At 41.5% G+C, this 25539-nt stretch overlaps 1 protein-coding gene across 2 annotated transcripts in view; it reads left to right on the forward strand.

Moving 5' to 3' along the window:
- Positions 1–11358, forward strand: part of KIAA1958 (KIAA1958 ortholog) — a 163108-nt gene extending 151750 nt beyond the window's left edge. For both annotated transcript variants that reach the window (XM_045882942.3, XM_064580096.1), the window contains one exon: positions 6743–11358. In XM_045882942.3, the coding sequence (XP_045738898.1) occupies positions 6743–7549 (807 nt within the window). In that variant the 3' untranslated portion in view covers positions 7550–11358. The remainder of the gene's footprint in view (positions 1–6742) is intronic.
- The last annotated feature ends 14181 nt before the right edge of the window (positions 11359–25539 follow it).

Consider the following 25539-nt stretch of genomic DNA (forward strand, 5'->3'; position numbering starts at 1 on the left):
CCCTCTCATGTGCTCTCTCTCTCTCTCTCTCTCAAATAAATAAATAAAATCTTAAAAAAAAAAAACTACAAAAAAAACCAAAAACAAACAAATGTACTTAAAGCCACTGAATTGTATACTTACAGATGGTTAAGATGGATTTTACCACAATTAAAAAAAAATAAATCAGTAAAAATGTAACTATTTCACCTTTATTAATAATTTTAAAATTCACCTGTTCTCACAGACCCCTATCAGCATTTCTTCATCCCCACTAACCTTAATCTAGGCCCGAGAGTCTTGTCTCTCAGACTTTGCAGTTGTCTGTTACTGGGAACCTTTACGTTCCCATGCAGGAATCCCCAAAAAGAACCTAACTTCTCCACACTCTCCAAGGTTTAAATAAGTTCTGCATCCCAGGTGGATAAAATATCCCATCTGTCCCATAGAGTGTGCCTTATCACTGCACTAGGATTTCTTAGTTTCCCCTGTGTTAGCTAGAGGAATCATGGATGAGAAAGAAGATAGATTTCAGTCTTCTGTAATCTATTCACATGGGTGGCTCAAATTAAACATTTTTAATAATAAATTCTTAAGAAAGAGGTCAGTATCTTAGAGAATTAGCCAATATTTAGTAAAAAGTAGGAATTGTGATATCACAGCCCATATTCTTCAATCTCATTTTCTTGGTCTAGATGCAAGGTATTTTTAATCTAGATATGTCTTTTTTTTTAAAGATTTTATTTATTTATTTGACAGAGAGAGACACAGCGAGAGAGGGAACACAAGCAGGGGGAGTGGGAGAGGGAGAAGCAGGCTTCCCGCCAAGCAGGGAGCCCGATGCGGGGCTCGATCCCAGGACCCTGGGATCATGACCTGAGCCGAAGGCAGATGCTTAACGACTGAGCCACCCAGGTGCCCCTAGATATGTCTTTAAAGATAGATAAAGGGGCACCTGGCTGTCTCAGTTGGTAGAGTATGTGACTCTTGATCTCGTGAGTTCAAGTCCCATGCCAGGCATGGAGCTGACTTTAAAAAAAATAAAAATAAAAAATAAAGATAGATATAGCTGGCAACAGACAAGGTGAATAACAGCTCCTGATCTGGTTTGGTAGCTGGTGAGCCTCAAATTTAGTTGTTTGTTCAAGGGAGAAAAGAGAGAGTCAAATCAGACTTAAAAATATCTAAATAAGCAGGGTGCACACTGGCAGCCTCACTCTGTTATCTACTGTGTGAGTTCCACATAGTATTTTTCCTCCAGGTTATTTTCACAAGTGTGATCTGATCCTCACTGACCCATCTCCCTCGAGGTTGCTGCCTCACTGACTTAGACTCACTGTTGGAAAACAGAGCATCTTAAAGTTCCACACCTATCTTTCTAAATAAAGTAAAATCTGATTAACTGCAAAAATGAAGTCATTTTTGTTGCCAGCAAAGGTGACTTCAAGATTCATTTTATTCATTTTATTCTTTTAGAAGAGTACTTGCAGTTCATAAGCATTTCTCCACTTTCTTCATCCCCCTCGATAAGATTATCCACAGAGGGGTTTGAGGCATTCCCCAAAAGTAACTCTTGGTTTTACTTGTCTTTGAACTCTTTCAAGTGTGAAGGATTACTGTGTAGTCCTGAAACTTTGAAATTTGCCACACAAGTCAGCTATTTCTTATTCTGTTCTTTTTGGAGTCATCTACCCCATGACCAAGCTCTTACTTCTTTTTGGTCATTTTTACCTCAAGGAAACCAAGTTTATAGTCCGTGGTGAATTTTGACATGGTAAATCCATACAGAGTTGTTAATGAAGAAAAACAGTTTCACACAATATCTTTATAACAAATCAACAAATTGAAGACCTTGTAACCTGGGCAAATAACCACCAACCAAAACTCAGTCTGAGAAAACTAAGAAGGCAGCCAACGTGGGCCAGAATGAATGGTTTCTTGTGTGCAAACAACATAAATTTTGTGACTTGACATTTCTCCCAGAATTGCTGTTGCTGTGGTTTTACTTTGAAACCTGTGGTATTCTATGTAAATCAAGAAAAATATTCTGCATCTTAAGTCAGCTCGGTTCTTCTGACTGCAAGGTTAATTCCTTGACTTAACCCACATGTACCAGTTCATTGTGGATCACTGATGTCTTGCAGGCCTTCTGCTAGGTGTGAAGACCCACGTGGTCACGTATAAGATGTAGTTTTTGCCTCCAGGGAGCTCTCAGTCCATGTTGAGAGATAGACGTATATAAAAGAGCCTGTGCAATATGAAGAGGGCCATAATAAAAATTTAAATTAGGTGTTGTGGGATCCTAGGTGAGAGAGGAACTTTGCTTAGGGAAGCTGGAAAAGCCTTTATTGCAGACAGCAGAATTTGAGCTAGAGCTGAAATAATGAACAGAGATTTTGCAAATAGAGAGGGTTTAGAGAAAAAAGCATTCTGGTCGTAGCATGCATAAAGTCTTAGAAGCCTAAGAGGATCTGGTGGTTCCTGTGAATGGCACAGAGTTCAATGAGGCTGGAAAATAAAGTACAAAGAGAAGAGCAGATTAGGCTAGAGAAAGTGTGTGGGTACCAGTTAACTCTTGCTGCAGAACGAACTGCCTGAACACTTAGGGGCTTAAAGCAACATTCATTTTATTTGCTCATGATCCTATGGGTTGTTCTCACCTGGGAGAACCTATAAGACCAAAGCAGATAAAAGCAGCATCTCTGAAGCCTTGGTTTGGAATTCACACATTGTTACTTCTGCCACCTTCTTTGGTCAAGATAAGTCATGGCCAGCCCAGATTCCAAGGGTGGGAAAATAGATCCCACCTTTTGATGGGAGGAGTAGCAAAATCACTGTGCAGAGGTGTGTGGGAACAGGGAGGGGAGGAGCTGTTGTGGCTGTCTTGGCAAACAATGTACCGGAGGGTGAAAGCAAATTGTAAAGTCTTGCTTACAAGGTGAACAGTTTGAAATTTATCCTAAGGGCAACAGGAAGCTATCAGAGGTGGTTGTTGTTTTAAAGATTTATTTATTATTTTGGGGAGGGGGGGCAGAGGGAGAGGGAGGGAGAGAGAATCCTCAAGCAGACTCCCCGCTGAGTGAGGAGCCAGACTTGAGGCTCAATCCCAGGACCCTGAGATCATGACCTGAGCTGAAATCAAGAGTTGGCCGCTTAACTGACTGAGCCATCCAGGTGCCCCTCAGAGGTTGGGTTTTTGTTGTTGTTGTGTTTTGTTTTGTTTTTAAGTACCATGGTAATAAGGTTTTCTGCTCAACATCCCTTATTAAGGAACCCTTCTCTCCTACAATCCCCATGGTTACTGAAGAAGCATTATGTTAGTACAGTGCCTACCTTTTGGTCAATTGTTTAGATCAGGAATGAGCCAACCAGAATCCTTTCTTTAGATTTTCTTCTACTATAGATACTGTAGATGAGAATTGAACATTGCCAGTAGCTGAGGCTGTAAGAAGCAGATCTTAGGGAGTGCTACGGAATTATGTTTTAAGCTATATAAAGAAAGCCACTCTGCACAGAGAGGCAGAGATGAGAGACAGAGTCCTGATGGTCTTGGAGTCCACTAAATCTGACATCCCTCTTTGCCTAGGCTTATTCAAATGTGGCTTAGCTCTTGGACCAAATGAATCCCAACTAATACAAAGAGAGGTTAACACCTGCAAGTAGGGAGTTGCAAGTGACAACATAAAAATCTGAAATCAGTTGAGTTTGAAAGTCATGGTTATTTTGACTGGTTTTTACTGGTATATATAAGAAAGCTGTTGCTTTTCATACTTTGTATGTAGCTACCCTACTGGTGGCTTTTCAGTTGAATCTCTTAGAATTTCCTAGACCAACAATCAGATTATCAGAAAACAATTATATTTTATCTTTTTCCTTTAGTATATACACATAGACATACGCACATATGTGTGTATGTGTGTGTAATTTTTTTTTTTTTAATTTTATTTATTTAACACAGAGAGAGAGAGAGCGAGGGCAGGAACACAAGCAGGGGCAGTGGGAGAGGGAGAAGCAGGCTTCCCGCGGAGCAGGGAGCCCGATGCAGGGCTCAATCCCAGGACCCTGGGATCAACCCTTCGACCCTGAGCCGAAGGCAGACACTTAATGACTGAGCCACCCAGGCGCCCATGTATGTAATATTTATTTCTTGTTTTGCCTGGTTTGCTAGAACCTCCAAAATAGTGTTTTATATATATATATATATATATATATATATATATATATATATATATATATACAGTATCAGATATTCGGCAAGTTCATCCTGTTCCTGACTTTATAAAAAAAACATTCTAATGTTTCCATCTTAGGTATAATTTTTATCGTTCTTGTCTGTAAAATACTCTTCATCGTAGTAAAAGGATTTTTTCTTCCAATCTAAATTTAATTTGAATTTTAAAAAATTTGAAATAGATATCAAAATTTCAAGTAATTTTTCAGTAATTAGCAAGTTCGTATTATTTTCTCTATAAGTCAATTATATTAACATATTTATTAAGATTGAATCATCCTTACACTCTGCAACAATCCCTACTTGTCTTGATGTAGTACTGCTTTCCTGCATTTCTGAATTTGATTTGATAATATAGGCAGTCCTTGTTTTTTGTGGTACCATGTTAATTGCTACTCTGGATATCAGAAATGTGTATCAGAGGCTTGTCCTCGCTTTCCAAGGTTATAACATGCACCTGTCTTATTTAACATAGCACTGTGCAAAACAAAAATTGCCTGTTTATATTTATATTCATATACTTTTTTTTGGTATATCTGTTAGATTTGGATTAGAGAAAAATGAAGACCCTTTCTCTTTCCTATGCTCCAAAACTGTTTAAATACAAAAGCTAAATAGACTCCATAAAGCCATCTCCTTAGGAGTGATATACATCTCTGACAATAATTTCACTCTATTTTAGGGCTCTTCAGATCTTTTACTTCTTATTTTTTTTTAAGATTTTATTTATTTATTTTTGAGAGACAGAGAGAGCGCACAAGCACGAGCACGAGGAGGGGCAAAGGGAGGGGCAGAGGGAGAAGCAGACCCCCCCCACCCCCGCCCCGGTGAGCTCTGAGGAGCCCAAAGCAGGCTCGATCATAGAACCCTGGGATCATGACCTGAGCCAAAGGCAGATGCTTAACCAACTAAGCCATCCAGGTGTCCTCTTTTACTTCTTATTGAACCAGCTTTGGTAATTGAAAATTATTCAGGTCACCTAGATTTTCAAATTAATATGTATAAAGTATATAATGTTCTTTCATATTTTTGATTCATTTTCTGTAGTTATTGTCTTTCTCATTACTGTTATTGTTTAAATGTGTATTTCCTTTCCTCTTCTTTCTCTCTCTTTTTGTCAGCCCTTCTGGAAGTTTGTCAACTTTATAGGTCTTTTCAAAGATTACATATTTTCATTTTTAAATTCAAATTTATATCTCTTCTAGTTTATTATGTTTTATTTTTATTGATTCACTCTATTATTTTTTAATTTGGTTTACTTTCTCTAGCTTTTTGAGCTGAATAATCAGTTTGCTTATTTTCCATACAACTTTCTAAAAAAGTCATTCAAGACTATGATGTTATAAGAGTGTATTTAGCAAATCTCATGCATTTTGATATGGAATGTTTTCAGTTTGGTTTGTTTTTAATCTCTAAGTCAGTTTTTATTTTCTGTTTGACCCAAGGATGTTAGAAGAATGAATGTTACCTGTCCAGTTTCTACTTTTAAAAAGTTTTCTGTTGAGACTTTCTTTTGTCCTAGAATGTGTACTTGGCCTGAAAGGACTATGAGCAAAGTCCGGTTTTCTCTTTCTAGCTCCCTCTTGAAAATAAAGCCTGGGTGGCTCAGTCAGTTAAGCATCTGCCTTTGGCTCAGGTCATGATCTCGGGGTCCTGGGATGGAGCCCGAATTGGGCTCCCTGCTCAGTGGAGAATCTGCTTCTCCCTCTGTCCCTTCCCCCCACCCCCGTGTGAGCACAACTACTCTCTCTCAAATAAAATAAATAATTTTTTTTAAAAAAGTTAAAGAAAAGAAAGCTCTCTCAATGCCCGGGCTTCCTTTTCCCACCATACCCAAGTGAGGAGCTCTCTCTGTCAGTGCAGTCATCAAGCTTTTCATATTTTTTGAAAAAGTATTGATATTGCAACCCTATGGGTCATTAAGCCAGTGATATTTCAGGGCCTATATCAGATACATTCAAGTGAAGAATTAAGGTAATGAACTTGCTCTGCAACCCGGACATACCCATTGTCTTTCCCTAACGGTGCCGTGTTTAGTGCCCGCAGGACCCAATAGTATGTGCAAATTTTGAGGAAATTAATGCTGGGAGGATTCAGAGTTTGTGAATTTCATTCACAAATTCTTTAGAGAGAATGGTTGGATTTTCCTGAAGGAGAGAGAAGAAATGATTTGCTAGAAAAGAGAAAAAAGGCTTTCCAGAGAGGAATAGAATAGTGAAAGTTACAAAGGCCAATAATCATAATTAGTATATACATGTATATTTATGTGTGCATACGTGTATGTGTGTTCTCCACTATTTACAAACCATTTCACATCCCCTACTTTATTTAAGCATTACAATAATCCTTCAAGAACGTCTTGATTATCATGTCCCCATTTTGCTGCTTGAAACACTGTGGTTCCAGGTATGGAACCGAGATCTTCCATTTGAAGTTCTTTCCCTGTATCAGGCTGGGAGGATGAGGAGAAGCAAGGGGTCTGGCTCTTTGGGTGTCCTCAAATGTGTAACCTCAGTGTTTGTCTCATTTGAGATCCCTGCGGCGAAGTTGAACGAGCTGCTCGAGAATTTTTATGTCACCGTTAAGAAGAGTGATGGCTCCGACTTCCTGGCCACCTCGCTGCACGCCATTCGCCGAGGCCTGGACCGCATCCTGAAGAATGCAGGCGTGGGCTTTTCCATCACCAGCAGCACCTTCAGTTCTTCCACCAAGAAACTCAAGGAGAAGCTGTGGGTGCTGAGCAAGGCAGGGATGTCAGGGGCCCGTGCTCGCAATATCGTCTACTTCTCTCTTTCCGACGAGGAGGAGATGTGGCAGGCAGGGTGTTTGGGTGATGACAGTCCTGTCACTCTCCTGTCCACCGTGGTCAAGTACAACAGCCAGTACCTGAATATGCGGACCCTGCAGGAGCATGCAGATCTGATGTATGGTGACATTGAGCTGCTCAAAGACCCACAGAACCAGCCCTATTTTGCCCGGACGGACAGTGTCAAGCGGGAGAGCCGCAGTGGTACCACGAGAGTGTGCCACGGGAAGATCTACCATGAGCACTCCAGGGGACACAAACAGTGCCCTTACTGCCTCCTATACAAGTACATGTACACCCACCGGCCGCCCACCCAAATGGAGGCCAAGTCCCCTTTCTACCTCACGGCCCGGAAGGAGGCCACAGACACGGGCAGTGTGTGGTATGAGGAGCAGAGGATGGGCCTGCGGTCTCTTCGGGGGATTGTCCCCAACCTAGCCAAAAAGGTCAAGCTGGAAAACTGTGAGAACTTCACCTTTGTCTCGTTTACTCAGGTCTCCAGGAGGCTTGGCTCCCACAGTTGCTGTCAGTGAGTCTTCCCCGACAAGCAAGGGCTCCCTCAGGCAAGGGCCAGAGCTCTGGGGTGGCAGGGAATGACAGCAACTTCAAGGTCAGGCTGATCTTGGTCAGGGGGACCTGCTATTTCTTTGACTTTGGGTGTGTTTTTTTAACTGAAAGTAGAGGAGTCTGAATAATTAGGGTATTTCATCCAAATGTGTGTCACCTTTGTTAAATTATAGAATCTAACACCATGTATAATTGTTCCACAAACAAGAGTGAGGAAGTTCATTTTATCTAGTGCCTTTTTAGCACAGATTTTCTTAAAAAAAAAAAAAAAAAGAAAGAAAGAAAGAAAAAGGGAGACTGTTTAAGTAGTCATTAAAAACAAAACAAAAAAAAAAAGAACCTCCCAGTAGCCTAGTAGCTTTATAATGTTATGAAGACTCTATATACTTTGTTGAATTACACTCACAATAAGGAACTGGAAGGAGAGGCAGACACATTAACTATTTCCAGGAGACAAATTGCACTCGACACCCCTCTCTCTGTTTTGTTGATGGATAGTTTGGTTCTGCAGAGCAAGCAGCTTTGCCTGATAGAAGCTGGTGGAGCTGCCTGCACTCAGTAGTGCTGATGGGGGGGTGGGGGCCGCCCCCACTGCTCTCAGCATGGGGAGCAACTTGGTCCCTGCATCAACGGGGACAATTTTAGTTTTATGAAAAAAAGATGAATGCACCAGACAATGTTTGGGAGAGCAAGGTTTCCAGTGAACTAGGTGGTTTGTACCGTGAGGGAATTTCCAGTAGTAGTGGCTTGGAAAAAGCGATCTGTAATCAAAATATGAAAACCTCCTGAAGCAGAAGTGCCTACATGTTCTTTCTCAGCACCGTGTGGAAGCTATTTCCATTTGAGCCTTTTTTGGAATTTTTAAAATCTGTCCTTCGTGTCATACAGTTGTCCCGTCAGCATCTAGCACCAGATCTGTAAAATAACTAAAGGTACTTTTCAGGCTTCACCAGGAAAATCCAACAAAGCAAGCTGCAAAGAAAACAAATCCCCAAACGTGTTTATGAAAGTACTTTGGAATATGTTCATCAAAGTATGATTTTTTCAGCCATGATAGATGTCATCATTTTAGGTTGGCCCCAGTGCGTGGGACATGATGATGGAGGCAGCCTGCCAGGTAAGCAGACTCAGCATTAAGGACATGCGTGTAAAAATCAGAGCATGATGATAGGCTATTGACGCACTCAGGTAAACTGCAGCCTGACCACATGTTATGGAAACATGAGCAGAATTTTCTGATAACCACTCTGAATGACAAGTGAAAAAGGAGCCCAAAGAGTGCTAATCAATAATAACAATAATTTCCAGGAATCTTTATGTTGTATTTGAGGAAAGACTGCTACAACATTATGTTCCTGTGTGTGCTTTCTAATCCAAAATTAAAATTCCAGTATAAATTCATGTTGCAAGAGTCCTAGAATCAGTCCTAGTTCTTTTTCAAAACATTTTTGTAGTATTTATTTTAATTAATTGTTCTTAAACATCATTCACCAGTCGTTGAAATATGTAAGACATCCTTTACCAGAAAAGAACTCAGCCAATGCTGCCTTAAGGTTTAATGTTGTTCCCTTTTTAGTTAAACTGCACATTTATAATTTATAATTTTAGTTAAACTGCACATTTATAATTTTGTTTACTAGTTGATCTTTCCTGAGTGTGGGTTAGTTTTTGGTATGTCTCCATGTGTATATAAATAACAGGTAATATTTAGTAATCAGTGTTATGACTTGATATTGCATACTATTCTGTTGTGATTTCCTATAGTGATTTTAGGGTTTTGCTTAAAAAAGAGACACAAAACATTGGTGTAGTTTTCTTTAGTTTGCTTAACACCCAAAGGATATTTTGTTTGTGGAAAGCAGATGGTGATTTTTCCTGTCAGTTCTGCACTTAAACAGAAATATAACCCATGTGAACAATGGGGTGGATGGAGCCTGCAGCCTAATTAAATAAAATCTCCATTTTTATTTTAAATGGATTCAAGAGGAAATCGCTATTAGGAATCACTGGGATCTTTTCAGATTTCAACATTTCCATAAGTAGCAATAACTGACCCAGAGGTTGTCATCCTTCTGTTGACAGGGGCTTTTCGTCAGCTGAGTAACCACCTCTGCCTCACATTGGTTGCTTATCACTGTTTGATGTGCTATAAATCCCCAGAGTTCTGAAGTGAATGATTATAATAAAAAATCAGGAGGTGGAATCTTCAGTGACATCTGATGGAATAAAAGAATTGTATCTCAGCATCCTAAACGCCATGCATTTCATGCCTCCCTTGGGGAGTGGGAGGGAGAAGGAAAATGCATTTAGCAGGTGCTACTCGGCACCACCCGTTGAACGAGGTACTTTTTTTACATGTTTGTGTTAGATGTCTGTGTGTGTGTGTGTGTGCAACACACACTTGAAATTTATATGTGGTGATGCCTGGTAAACCTGCTAACGTGGTAAAGCACCTCTTCTTTGTATGGCCATGTCCATCCTCAGAGGATCTGAAGTGGGGACGGAGTAGCTAGTTTGAGGGGGCCACCCTCACTCGTGCCCACTGGGGGACTCCCTGATTTTCTACTCTTGCCTAAGCCAGGAGAAAGGAGAATCCCAACAGAAGGAAGGGGGGGTAGATTAAGGACACTTTCTCCACTTACCTTTATTTATTTATTTATTTTACTCAAAAGTGGGAACGAATATCAGGAACTCACAAGCTCACCGAAGCACAAGTTGCCTTTGGCTCAGCATCGGGAACAGTAGAATGTAGGTATTAGGGAGGACCTGTGGAGCGCTTTGGGCGAGCTCTTGCCCACAGCACCCCTTCTGCGTCTGCTCTAACATGAGCCCTGCTTGCTTGGTACCTCCTCTCCAGAATCTAGCAGGTCTCCCCTTGAAAGTGTATCCCGGCAGAGGTGATAGGGGGTCAGCTTGGAAGGGTGTGATCCCATTAAATGTAAAGGGTTTAACACAGCACTAGGTGCACAGTAAGCATGCAATATATATTAGCTATTTTAGCTACAACTTTTGGTAATAGTAATAATATTATTCAACTAATCTGCATCGCATCAATTATTTCTTCCATTGTGGAGATTCTCCCTCCTTTAAACTGTTAAACTTAAGGAGGAAACCAAACCTGATAATCTGGTCACATGTATGCCCATAAATTCTACCTCCAACACAGCCAAGCCCTGATACCTCAGTTGTAAGCAAAAACACGTGAAGAATGGAGATGCCTTAGGAGGCTTTATGAGAAAGCTTTTGCATTGTTTAGTGTGTTTGCAAAGGGGAGTATTATGGAAGAACCTAACCAAAGTTGTGAGAGAAATGGTCTCCTTGGTTGTGTGGCATTTTCCAGCTCTCCTTGGATTATATGCTGTATTAATCTTGCCCTGACTGATAAATGGTGTTTGAAGAAATGTGAAATTCTATTACTTTGGTATTTATTTCAATTCGACTTTCTTAAAACGATCGAGCACTGTATCTCAGCATGTTCATAGACAGTCATTGGGAGAATCTGGACAAAATAACCTTCATGTGGAAGCTGAAGCCTCCTGCTACAGTAGAAAGAGAACTTGACTGGGAGCTCCTTCCCTACTCAGCAATTCTGGTCTCACTTCCATCAACGATAAAGTGGGATCATTGGAATGGATCATCTCCAACGTGAACAGTATTACAGTTCCTGAAGCCCATATAGTTAGGAAATAGCAAAACTTGGAAACAAAATTCCTAATTCTTCAAGGTCATATAGTGAATCTTCTAAATTTTAAGAGCTTCTCACTCTACTGGAACACTTTCTTTCGAAAAAATACTTTTCTTGAATTTTCAGGTTTCACAAATTTTAAAATTATTTTTTGCTATCTCATAGGCAGCAACATGTTGATTACTTTTCTCAGTTTAGAATAATGCTGACCACGGTTTAATTACTTAAATAAAGTAAACAGGATGTTTAAATGTTATGCTTATCAACATGCTTCACTTTGTTGTTTTTACTGAAATCTGGACTGCTAAACCTTTTTGAGCTAGTAACCAGTTACATGCTTTTAGGCATCGATAAATGCAAACAACAAAGACCTCAAAGTTACTTCATTTTCTTTACATGAGATCCACTTTTGTCTAAGTTAGGGCCCATGCACATTGAGAAACGGTTAACAGTCCTGAGCAGAAGAATGTATTAAAAGTTTCAAATTCACATATCTTTAAATGTTTTTGCTTTGGGGTTGAATTTTTAATGCTCTATATTAAAAGAAAAACATTCGATGGTTTAGTCAGTGTTCTTAAAAATCTTTGTTGTTTTTTTCTCCATGTGAATTAATCACCTTAGCAGAAACATGAGTGGAGGGAGAGTTGGGTGGTGACCTAAGGAGACGACACGCTCCCTTCCTGAGAGAAGAGAAGGCCATGTGGGGTGATTAACTTATCTCTGGGAATTCCTATGTATTCCGTGTCCATGAATTCTGACATCACAGGATTTCCCAAAACTCTTTTGAGAGAGGCTGCCCATCCTTCTGGCAAAGTTTGCTTATTATGATGATGATTTTATGTACTTCTAGTTCTTCACAGTCCAGGAAGTCCAGAGATGTTGCCCATGTTTAGTTGGTTTACCAGAATCAGATTTCTGTGCTAAATTAAAGTGCTATATTAATCTAATGCAGGTGATATGGCAGTTAATTTCAGGAAATATTTATTAAAACCAAAAAAAAAAAAAATCACTGGGTTATATTGGATGCATATTGTTTCCATTACTATTAAAAGCAATTGGATAGATCCCTCCCCCACAATGAGAGGAGAATGAGCTCCTAAATATTTTATGGTCAATATAACTGATTAGATTAATTTGCATTTAACTGTAGTTATTGTTACAGTTCAAAAAAGTTTCTAGAAAGCTCACATTTGACTAACACTGTGATAAGTGCTTTCTCACAGCTGCCTCATATTCTCATTTAATCTCACAACAGCTCTGCAAGGTAGGCCTAAGTATTCCCACGTTACTTATTGAGAAACCTGAGGCTCAGAGAAATTAAGTAAATTTCTCAAAGTCTCACCAAGCTTGTAAGTGGGAGAACTTAAGTTTGAACCCAGGTCTTCTGACTCCAAATCCAGTGCTCAATCTATGAGACAAAACTGCCTTCTTTGGGGCTACAGAGGGTCCATTTATTACAGAACTTTAAGAAAATTAAACATAATTTCTGTCTGTTTAGGAAATACTTCATTTCTCAAGTCATACAGTGGCACACCTCATATGTACTCTTACTAACTGATTGGTCACTTGGTATGATTCAGTAGTTCCTGGGAAGCCTGATGGTTTCTGTGAATGTTCTGCCTATTGAAAACTTTCTGTATTTATCCAATAAATAACTTGTATTACTTATTATCTACCCTAAAGGGCAGACGGTCGTGCCCTCCTTATCCACTGCGCCATATACCCACAAAAGAGAATTGACAAACACTCACGTGGACAAATAACACAACCAAGGGCAGATACTGGATCTGTGAAGAGGACTGTATTTAAGGATGAGTATATAGAGAAAAAAAAAAGGGAGGGTACATAAAAAAATGACTGAACCAAGGAAAATAAACAGCTTCCAAGAGCATTTGAAAATGAAAGTGGTCTACTGCGAGAAATAAGAAAATGGTAGGATTCTTCTTGTTGTAACTGAAGGAACAGAATTGCTTCCGTGCGGCATAGTTATCTCAGACTGGGAGTTGGTTTAGAGAAAAAGGTGTTAGAATAAAATGAAAAAGAAGAGAAATTAGAAAGAAGGATTGCAAGAAAACTTAAAGCACAAATTACAATCCACACTGGAAGCAGAAAAGAACACGATGAGCTTAGAAACACTCAGATCAATAATGTGAAGGACAGACTTGACATTTTCTTCTTCATGTTCTTTCAAAAGAAATAAGAGATGAAAACAATGAGGAAAGATAATGGATTTGGAAGACAGAACATTAGCTAACATTCCTGAGTTTTGCTTTCTTGATGGAAAAACTGTATTGAGAAAAGAATATATCATCAGACTATAAAAATGAAATCTTTCCTGAACAGAATGAAAATCTGTGTATGTAGGGTGAAAGGATTTGCTGCATTCCAGCACACACACACACCCCAAAAAAGGGAAAAGAGACTATACCCATGCACCTCCTGGCAAAAATTTTAACTACTGAGGATAGAGAATGAAAAATCCTGTCAGAAAGTAACAAGTTGCCTACCAGAAAACAAAAGAGCTTTCTGGCTTCAACCTTCTGCTTTTTAGCACCAAATGCCAGGAAACAATAGGGAATTGGGGTGGGGGGGAGGGAACGCTGTGGAATTCTGGAATTTGATCCACATTAAGAAACAAAAGGATTTTTGGGCGCCTGGGTGGCTCAGTTGGTTAAGCGACTGCCTTCGGCTCAGGTCATGATCCTGGAGTCCTGGGATCGAGTCCCACATCGGGCTCCCGGCTCAGCGGGGAGCCTGCTTCTCCCTCTGACCCTATCCCCTCTCATGCTGTTTCTCTCTCTCTCTCTCTCTCAAACAAATAAATAATTAATTTTAAAAAAAAAAGAAACAAAAGGATTTTTAGTTATAACAAGCATTCAGGAAATAAACCATCTATGAATTACTCTAATCTGTTCTGTAACCTACAAAGTTTGGTTTAAAAAAGAGCAATTTTTGCTTAATATAATTTCAAGGGACTCTGGGGGTATTAAACATCAGATCATTTACCCACGAGAAGAAGGATATGTATGCTCTTAAATAGGTAATATGGCTGGAAGCCACATATCTAAAAGTGCCCAAAGTCCTCACCTAAATGGGCTTCCCTAACGCAAGAAAATGTACCTGAAAATAATTGTCGTATCACAGCGTCATGTTCCTTCATTTTTATTACTTAAGTGATGCATTGTCATGATCATATAAATAGAAAATTCAGATACATTCCTTACAAATAGAATTTAAATGGCCCTCAGTTTCCTCTGCTTCCGCCTAAAATACTACTCTGAGCGAGATTCCCTCGCTTCCAGGTGAGAAAAGGCAAGGGGTCTGAGCGCCTGGACGAGAGCTTGCCGAGGCTATCCCGCGTGCTTATCCCCTCTCCTCAAATCCAGAACTAACAACAGGTGCCGAGTTAGAAAATCATGGAATTTATATCTGTGTTTTAAAAAGAGACCCAGGGAAAACAAACCTTGTTTTAGAATATAAGGAAAGTTCGTTTCAGCAGCAGGAAGCTGGCCTGGGGCAGTGACCAAGCTTTCCCTAGCTGGACTCAAAGTTTTAAATGCAGATATTAAGGGAATAGAAGCAGCTAACCACCACCACCACCACCACCCCTCCCCCACCCCGCCAAACTAATTACTTCTGGAGTCTCATGTCAGTGTTAGAACTGAAGCTGCGTTGTTTTGTTTGGTTTTTCATTTGCTTGCACTGGAAGGACTTGAAAAGACCCAGGAATGTTGAGTATCATTGGCCTTAATGCTCAGTTCCTTCCTGGCAGTCTAAAGGTTTATCGGTGCCTGCAAGTTTCCTTGCGATTTAAACTCTAAATTAAATTTTCAACACAACCAGCATGTTTGCTTTAAATTTAGCAATAGAATGGCTAATAGGTTGCTTTGCATTTGCTTCGTTTTTCATTCTGAAGCTCAGCAAACCTCTTCCAGATGGAGAGAGTCTCTTCTGGAGAGGTTCCAAGTGGAAGCTTTTCCAGGGTCCCCTATTGCTTGGCTGTGACTGACAAAAGTCTGTTCGCTCTAAGGACTTAGATGAGAAATGCAATGCTTTTCTTTAAAATTTTAAATATTTTCTATGTGGCTATATGTTCCAAATGATGGCAACAAAGCTGTGTCCTAATGTTTTCACTGTTCTGGGTATGTTGGGTTGGTTTTTTTGTTTTTTTTTTTTTTAGTGTAGAGGAGGATATCCATGATTTCTTAACACTGGAAACATCATTCTGAATAATATAAGAAATGGTCAGTAACTTGAACGATTTTAATGTATCATTTTCAGCTTTTTCTTTCTTCCCCCACTGATGTCTGCACGTGGGAGCACACGTGTGGGAAAGCCCGTGTGGCATCTGTCTTTTCTTGTTCATCTAGTTCAGCTCTCTAGTTGATAGTCTATTAGAGTCAGTTAACAATTTGCAAGGTTCGGGGTTTTGTTTTGTTTTGTTTTTAAGTTGTTTGGTTTATGTATGTACAGCTTGACTGTTTAACCAGATTTTTGAAAATAAAAAAAATTAATGTCTATTTTACGTCTGTTTTATTAAAATAACTTAGTTATTGAAACTTAATCAGCAGTATGTATGGTTTCTGAATGTTTTTTATTTTCGTATCACATTCCTGGAAGTAACGCTTTCCTTTATAGTTTGCAACGTAAGGACGTTTTGAGCAGTTCTTTGCCCAGATGCTCCTGAGCTAATTAATGCCCTGAGTGAAATTGTTCTGGCTGACCCTCACTCTGGTTCTCTGACTTGGATTTCTTCACTGGGAGGCTGGGAGCCCATTTGGAAAGCCCTTATAGGTGACTGTATATCGTCCATGATATATGTGCCTCTAATGTTTTTCTGCTCTCTAAATTATTATTTTTGGCTTTGGGAGAGTATATTTAATCCTGAAACCCTTCAAAAGAGACATTTACAGCTCTAAATCATTCCTAAAAAAACAGGTTTCTGAAAAATCTTTCCAAATGGGTAAGATGGTGATAATGCTGAAACGATGAGATGTTTCGTTGAGAATTATTGACCCTCAGGCAGACTGCCTCTCTTCTCATTGTCCCACTTAGAGCAAGGATTTCTTAAATTTTAGACTTCTGGACCAGTTTGAAAACTTAATGGAAGCTATAGACCATTTTCTCAGGAATATATACATGCAGCATTTTACACACATAAACCCAGGCTTAAGTACGCCTGCATTTGATTTTTTTTTTTTTAAAGCGCTGCCTTTTTGAGATGTAGTCTAAAAGATTTAAGGATTTGCTTCAACATAATCCAGAAGGGTAGAGTCAATGGAAATGTAGATGATAGGCAAATTGGCTTAGAATGAGATCACTGTTAAAGCAAGTCAAGGGGTACATGAGGGTTTGTTATACTCTCCTCTGTTCTTTTGTACATGCTTGAAATTTTCTATAAGGAAGAGTTTAAAACAACAGCAAGTGCCTGGAGATTCTGCAACCTTCCTCACGGATCTCATAGAATCACAGAATCTTCCAGCTGAGAGGAACGACCCGAGGAGAGATGAGAGTAAGGATGCCGACAAAGCCAGGTAAGACCCCTGCACAACACCTGAGGGTGATTTTCAGGCCCGAATGCTGGGTTGGAGCAGGACTGGCAAGAACCAGTGACATCTGAATTGTTACTAGTAACGCGACCTCATTTGCACCCACCAGATGGGACACATTTTGTTCTCTCCCTTTCATGCAGAAAGTAGCTCTGTGGAAATCTTGGGGGGCTGATTCTGGCAGCTGCAAGAGAGCTGTAGTCATGACGTACAGATTGAGACGGGATCCGGGCGTGCTGAAGGTGCCGTGAAGATTGTACACCGAGCCTGGAGGTCCAAGGGCCTGGGATAGCTCGGGGCTTTCTGGGCCTCAAGGACAAACACTCCCAGGGGTTGCCATGGAAGCCATGGGCTACCAAAACCTTGAAAGGACCAGAGAATGTGCAGGCAAGCACCAGCAAGGGGTGCGGAGTGTGGGTACATGCACCAGTGGCCTGGTGCACCCTCACTCTCACTTAGGTGTCACGACATTATCTTCCAGGGCCTGGAGAGTGTCTCGTGACCAGTATGTTTGGCTCATTCAATCTGTTCCATTCTCCTTTTCCTTGCCTTCTCCCAGATTAGGACTTGGAGCCCCAGGTGGTGTACATCCCATCTTCCTTCCCCAATACGTCTCCTTTTCCTTTTCTTCTTTTCTGTTTCCCTCTATCAGTTCTCCCTCTGTTTACGAGCATTTTCACTCCCGTTTTTGCTGGTATGACACCAGGGACAGACATGAAAGATATTAAACAAGATATATTTCAGCAATAAACAAGATTCTTGTATTTCTCAGGGGATCCCAAAGAAATAATGATGAGAAATAAAAATTCCTGCTGGAGTATTTACAATGTACTCAGCTGTTGCAATGTTCAAAATGCAATCCAGGAAGTAATTTAGCACATTTCTAATACACTCAACTATGGTCACAATGTTGAAGAGTTTGGCCAAATTTTAAAAACCCAGTGAATCTTTTAAGACATTACTAAGGAATCTAACCCTCACAAGAACAAGTGCATCTGTGGTAGTTAATAGTTAATATTTCTATTTGTGGTTTGTTGTTATTGTCCGTCCCTAGGATCATGGCCCAGAATTGAAAGGATGCAGTTTGACCTCCCCCTAGGCAGGGAACAGTATGATCCAGATGTTTCCTTTTGTGCTGTATTCTCAGGACATGTGTCAACTGTGTTTGGTCCACTGTCACGTATTTCTCTTGCTTGCTCATGTCGTTCATGATTTTTCAGTGTAAGTCTCCAGTCAGGGCACTGTTCCTCCAGAAGTGTTAGTCATTCACCTACCTCGTCCACAACTGTAGTGATAGCTGAGTCCACTTGGCCTGTTATTTATTTGATGCTTTCTTTAAATTAATTCATTTTTTACTGGAATTTATTTTAAAGCAAATAATAATAATAATAATTTTCTTTTGAGCAGAGTTTCTCAAAATCAGACCACTCGGGTTCAAATTCCAGCTCTGCTTCTTACTAGTTCTGTGACCTTGGGCAAGTTATTTGGCCTCTCTGGGCTTCAATTTCTTCATTTTAAAAAGGGGAACAACAATATCTATCTTATAAGGTTGTGGTGAGGATGAAGTAAAAATATTAATACATATGAAGCACTTAGAGCAATGCCTGGTACAAAGTAACCATCAAAAAAATAAGTAACAGATATGCTTATTATTTATAACATAAATGCTGTATTACTTGAGATAAACACATAACTATTGCAGTTTAAGATGTTTGCCCACATAAACTCCAAGAATCATCTCTACCATCACCAGTGACACAATAACCACACTTTAGGAGAGAGCTTAACCAACCTGCCCCCCACCCCATCCTTTCTGAGATTATCTTCTCGTTGGCTTCCATGAGAATTTAAGGTGCCATGGTCTCCTGGTTTTTCCAATGTGTCTTTAGACTCTCTCCTGGGCTCCTCATCCCTTGACTCTCTCATTTATACTGATTCAGTCTTACATACTTTCTCAGGGTAATTTCATCTACTCCCACAGGCTTAGCATAAGGAGACCTACGTTATCAAAACCCTTCTCCACTGGGTCCTTCCTCTGAACCACAGAATGCAGAAAATGACTCAAGTACCTAACTAGTACTCTGTACTAGTACTCCAGCACATGACTAGTACTCTGCTCTATATATACAACAGCTAAAATCATTCCCAAGAAACAAGTTCTAGGTGCAGGGGAGAAACATGAATTCCTCCCAGACAATGGAGGCCTTAGGACAATAGGGCTTACTTCTCTAGGGGAACTCCAGTTGAGAAAGGCCCTTCAACCCCATGTCTCCACCCTATATTTCTTCCTAAGGAAATGGCACACATATCCACCTTGTTGCCCAAGCCAGAAACCAGACAGTTATTCTAGAACCTCACTCTGCCCTCTCCTCAATCTTCTGTCATCCTCCATAATCATTTTCCATTAGTGGATAATTCTATCTACCTTAATATCCTTTGAATTTCTTCCCTTCCCATTCTCCTCACTGCCATCAGCTTGGTCAGTCCATACCATTTTGCCCCATGATTATTTAAAAGCAACCCGTGGTCTCCTTGCTCCCTCCAGTCTACCCTCCACTGCTTCCTGGGGAAATTTCACTAAACATAAATCTTATTCTATCTTTACTCCTTTAATGGCTCTCCAAAGCCTTTCTGATAAGCTCCAAACCGTCCACACGGATTGCTGCTCGTGCTATTACAGCATTCCCTCCCTCCCTCTACTGTGCCTGCTCACCTTCTGCTTGGGGGGCCCACTGCCTTTTACCCACTCCTCTGCCATCATGCCCTTCTTCCGTAAAATTCTTACTTAGCAGTTTCCACCTGGCATGCTGTGCGTGTGAGCTCCTCCCGAGGAGGAGTCAGTCCTCTCGGCTTCTGCTGTCTCAGAAGCTGGCAACATTGAACAGAACCTATGAGCCCATCAGTGTCACCCTGTGCCATCTCCTGTTCCCGAGGAGCCAAGTGCCCTCCACAGGAGCAGCTTTGTATCCGTGAGCATTTGACTCACAAAGTGGCGAAGCTGGGAGAAGATCCGTTTTCACACGAAGGTCTATGCCTCTGGAGATGGAGGGCAGGGCCTCAGTTTGTGGCTGCTCAGAGCCTGTACTTTTACTGTTGGATGTTTTCCTAAGAACTTGAATTAATAGCTCAGTTATGAAAAATGACGGGCTGGCACACGCTCTTGTTTCTTAGCGGAACCGTGGCGGCCCCTTTGCTGTATTTGCTACAATGTTGGAAGGCTCCGAGTCTTCTGGGAGACTCCAAGTAGTAATCACATCTGTGGCTGCACTGGAGAGGCATCCAAAGACGTATAGTAACTAAATTATTATTTTTTAAGATTTTATTTATTTAGAGAGAGAGCCAGTGAGCGGGGGCAGGTAGGGGTAGAGGGAGAAGGATAGAGAGTCTCAAGCTGACTCCATGCTCAGCGCAGAGCCCAGTGTGGGCCCCATCTGATGACCCCGAGATCAGGACCCCGAGATCAGGACCCTGAGATCACAACCAGAGCAGAAACCAAGAGTTGTACGCCTGACTACGCCACTCAGGTGTCCCAGCTGGATTACTTTTGATCATTGGGTTTTTGTTGTTGTTGTTGTTTTTTAAATAAGAATGTTTAATGGCTTGAAAATACTTATGATGTATTCGTAAGTACAGAAACCAGAGTACAGAATATTGTGACCCCAGTTTTGTAGAAAGGAAGACAAAAAAGAGCAACATGATCATTGGGTTTTAACCTGGCATTCGTGGCTGGGCTTCAGGGAGCCTAGGAACCCCCCTAAAATTATAGGTGCTGTTTTTTGTGCATGTTCATGTGTAGATTTCACTTGCAGAAAGGGTCCACTGCTGAGGACCAAGATGCCATTTTTCCCTTTGGATGATCAGACTTATTTATTCATTAAAATATTTGAACACTTGGGGCCTCTGGGTGGCCCGTGAGCTGGCCCAATCAGCTGAGCACCTGACTCTTGGTTTTGGCTCAGGACGTGATCTCAGGGTTGTGAGATCCAGACCTGTGTTGGGCTCTGCACTCAGCCTGGAGTCTGCTTGAGATTCTCTCTGTCTCTCTCTGCCCCTCCCCCCGGCTCTCTCTCTCTCAAATAAACAAATAACTATTTCAAATAAAATAAAATAATATATTTGAACACTTGCTATGATGTATCAGGCACTATCCTAAGCACTAGGGGTAGTGGGGAAAAAAAACACATAAAAGCATCTGCCCTCTCAACCCTTATATTCTAGTAGGACAAGGCAGACAATAAACAAGGAAGTAAATTACATTCTATTTTATAAGGTGCTAAGAGCCACAGAGAAGAATTAAGCAAGGTTGTACTGGGGGGGGAGATGAAATTTTAAATAGTGGTCAAAGAAGGCATCATTGAAAAGCTGACATTTAAGTAAAGACTGGAAGCTATTGAGGGAGCAAGCTACATGGGTATAAGGAAGAAGAAGAGCATGTCAGGTAGAGGGCATAGCAAGTGCAAAGGTCCTGAAGCCCCAAAGGTATCCAGAGGACTCTCTCTTCAAAGTTGCTTTTGCTTGACATGAAGGCAGACAGCAGGGGCTAAAAAAACATCATCACTTTCCCAAAGAGTGGAACAGCTGAGCATCTCTGGTCAAGCTATTTTTTGTTTGATGGACCAGGCTGGTTTGCCTAACCAAAGATGCACAGAACAAGGATATTGCTCTGGATCGGGGACTGACATTCATTATCATTCAGACCTACTGGTTCTCCAATGAGATAGAACCACATATACTTTTGGCTCAAATTCCAATTATCATTTTGATCATGGCCTCACAATAGAAGTACTTAATAACTCCAAGGGGGAAAGCGAGAGTACATTAAGATTCAAGGGGGGAAAACTTCCCTTTGTTTTCAGCTAAATTCTTTTTGTTCCAACAATTAGACTCATTTGACAATATTTTGTGTATTTGTAATCCATTGTAAAGATTTTGACTTTTAGTGAAATGGAAACTCATCAGAGAAGAAAAATGACCTGATCCTACTTATATTTTTAAAAACGTATTGTGGTAACATATGCATAAAATCAACCATTTTAGACATTTGTGTTACAGTTTGGTGACCTGAAGTGCATTCACATGGTTGTGCAACCATCACAACTATCCACTTCCAGAACTTTTTCATTCTCTGTTCTGTAACTCTGTACCCATCAAACAATAACTCATCATTTCCCTTCCCTCTGGCAGCCACTGTTACTTTGTGTGTCTATGAATCTGACTACTCTAGCTACCTCATATTAGTGGAATCACACATTTGTCCTTTTGTGTCTGGCTTATTTCACTTAGCATAATGACTTCAAGGTTCATCTATGCTGTAGCATGTACCAGAATTTCATTGTTTTGATGGCCAAATAATACTCCATTATATGTATATACTACCTTTTGTTTAATCCATTCACCCACTGATGGATATTTGGGTAATTTCCATCTTTTGGCTGTTGTGAATAATGCTGCTATGAACATGGGTGTACAGATATCTGTTGGAGTCCCTGCTTTCAGTTCTTTGGGGTATATGCCCAGAGAAGGAATTGCTTATCAAATGGTAATTCTATATTCGATATTGTGAAGAACTGCCATACCGTTTTCCACACCAGCAGCACCATTTTACATTCCCACCAAGAGTGCACAAGGGTTCTGATTTCTCCACATCCTCACCACCAACACTTGCTTTTGTTTTTGATAGTAGCCATCCTAGTGGGTGTGGTGTGGTCTCGCTGTGGGTTTTTTTGTTTTTGTTTTTAAAGATTTTGTTTATTTACTTGACAGAGAGAGACAGCGAGAGAGGGAACACAAGCTGGGGGGAGTGGGAGAGGGAGAAGCAGGCTTCCCACCAAGCAGGGAGCCCAACATGGGGCTCGATCCCAGGACCCTGGGATCATGACCTGAGCCAAAGGCAGACATTTCACCGACTGAGCCACCCAGGCGCCCCTCGCTGTGGGTTTTGATTTGCATTTTCTTAATGATTGCTGGACCATCATTTGGAATGATGCTGAGCATATTTTCAAGTGCCACACTTATATTTTACAAGCATCCCTCTGGCTGCTGTACTGAATGGTCTCAGCTATGGGATGAAGTGGAGGGTAGGGGGCAAATGTGGAAAGAGGAAGATCAGTTGGAAGGCTATTGCGGTTGTCTAGGTAAATCACAATGGTGGCTTGGAACAAGATGATAGCAGTGGAACTGGCAAAAATTCATGGGATTCTGGATAGATTCTGAGGCTAGAGCTGATAAGATTGCAAGAGGAGTGTGAAAAAGGAGTCTGGAATGACTCCTCTGTTTGTGGCTGTGCAAATGTCCATTTACTGAGATCGTAACGGTAGGGGAAGAGTATGTTGGGCAGGTGAGATGTCAAGAGACCGACTTTGGACATGTTAAGTTTGGATGCCTGTTAGACTTCCAAGTGGAGATGTCATGTTGACAATGGATATGGGAGTTTGGAGATCAAGGGTGTTTCAGTTCTCTTTTGCTGCCTAATAAAATACCCCAAAACATGGAAGTTTGAAACAGCAACAATTTTTTTTTTAAGATTTTATTTATTTATTTGAGAGAGAGAGAATGAGAGAGAGCACATGAGAGGGGGGAGGGTCAGAGGGAGAAGCAGGCTCCCTGCTGAGCAAGGAGCCCGATGCGGGACTCGATCCTGGGACTCCAGGATCATGACCTGAGCCGAAGGCAGTCGCTCAACCAACTGAGCCACCCAGGCGCCCAATTTATTATTTCTTAACAATTCTGTGGGTTGACTGGGCTACGCTGGACAGTCCTGCTCTATGTGGCATCAGTTGGGGTCACTCACGAGGCTGCATTCAGCTGGCAGCTGGCCTGGCGCCTCAGTGCTCCCCCTTGGACCCCCCCGTGTGGTTAGCTTGCAGCACGGCCGTCACAGAACTGACTTCTTACACAGTGGCTAGCTTCTCCCCAGGGGATTAGAGCATAAGCTGTCAGCCCTTTTTCGTTTTTTTTTTTTTTAATTTTAGTTAACATACTGTGCACTATTGGTTCCTGGAGTACAGCTGTCAGGCCTCCTAAAGGGTAGATCCAAACTGACTTAGCATCTCTTCTGCTATATCCTGTTGGTCAGAACAAGTCACGGGGCCAGAGGAAACAGACTCCACCTTTTGAGGAGAACAGCGGCCTATGCCTGTGGGGATGGGAGGAATCCTCGGCAGCCATCTCTGGAGACCAAGCACCACAAAGGGAGCGATCAGGGCTGGGGATGGCAGTTTGGACGTAATCAGAAGATAATCACCATTAAGGTCATGGTACTGGATAAGCTTACCCAGGGAATAACTCTAGGTAGAAAAGAGATGGAAAGGCTGATCTCCAGGATATTCCAACATTTTGCATTTGAAGGAGAAGCCAGCAAATGAGACTGAGAATAAACAACTAATAAGTAGGAGGAAAACCCAGGAGAGTGAGGTGTGGCTGACGTCAGATGCAGATAGCATTTTAAGAACGAGGGTGTGTCAGTGTGGTAAATGCCGCCGAGAGTTCCACGTGAGACTAGAGATGAAGGCTGACAACTGGTTTTGACCAAGTGGACTGAGGTGTTAGTTCATCCTGAGGAGGCCGTCGATGTCCTCAGGATAACAGCCGAAAAATGCAAAACGCAGAGGAGACGAAGACTGTGAAGTAGGAGTCAAGGCCCTTAAGGACTGTGAGGGAGCGCCCAGACATATTGTCAAGGACACTGGCATGGCATGAATTTTTTAAGGCGGGAGGGGACATGTGTTTTTAACAAGTGAATTTAAGTTTATATTTAAATTCCAGTTAACATACAATGTAGTATTTGTTGCAGGTGTGCAATGTAGTAATTCAACACTTCCATACATCACCCGGTGCTCATCACAAGGGCCCTCCTTAATCCCTATCACCTGTTTAACCCATCTCCCCACCCACCTCCCTTCTGGTAACCAGCAGTTTGTTCTCCATAGTTAAGAGTCTGTTTCTTGGTTTTAAGAAGTGAATTTTTTTTTTTTTAAGATTTTATTTATTTATTTGAGAGAGGGAACACAAGCAGAGGGAGAGGGAGAAGCAGGCTTCCCGCCGAGAAGGGAACCCAACGTGGGGCTGGATCTCAGGACCCTGGGATCGTTAACGACCCTCAGTCGTTAAGCGTCTGAGCCACCCAGGCGCCCCAAGAAGTGAATTTTAAAATGACGTTAAAACAGTATTTTAGAGTTCTAACAACGAGTAAGCCAGAAACTAGCTGGACCTACAGCCAAGGTGTGAGCCCCTGAGCTGCTTCCTCCTGAGGCACAAGACCCCTGCAGACCTCAAGAGAAAGCCAGGTATCAGTGAGATGGGGAGGGAGACAAAGGAGGACTGAGAAACAGATGGAAAGCATAGATACGTATTTTGGTGGTTGAAATAAATTCCAGAGATCACGGCAGGGTAATCGAGAAGGGACATGGCATGGAAGGGTGTAGGTCAGCAGGTGCAGGGCAGGGGACTGAACTGCAAGGGAGGGAATGCATGGGCCACTGGCTTCGGTGACCATGAAGACGGGCATGAGGTAGCAGAGGCGGCGCTGTGCGGGCCTGAGGAGAGACTCGGGTTTGCGTCCTGCTTCCCCACTGCCTAGCTGTGCGGTGTGCGGCTAACACGTGGGCCACCAAGTCAGTGCAGCTCCTATTAGAGAACTTAGGTGGCAAGTGACAGAACACGGACTTTAAATTGGCTTAAACAAAAATAAAGATTACCTCCCATACCTGGAAATTCCAGAGAA

This window comes from Mirounga angustirostris, unplaced genomic scaffold (genome assembly GCF_029215605.1).
Source record: "Mirounga angustirostris isolate CCGP_5_RB_7025 unplaced genomic scaffold, mMirAng1.0.hap1 SCAF_15, whole genome shotgun sequence".
NCBI classification, from domain to species: domain Eukaryota; kingdom Metazoa; phylum Chordata; class Mammalia; order Carnivora; family Phocidae; genus Mirounga; species Mirounga angustirostris.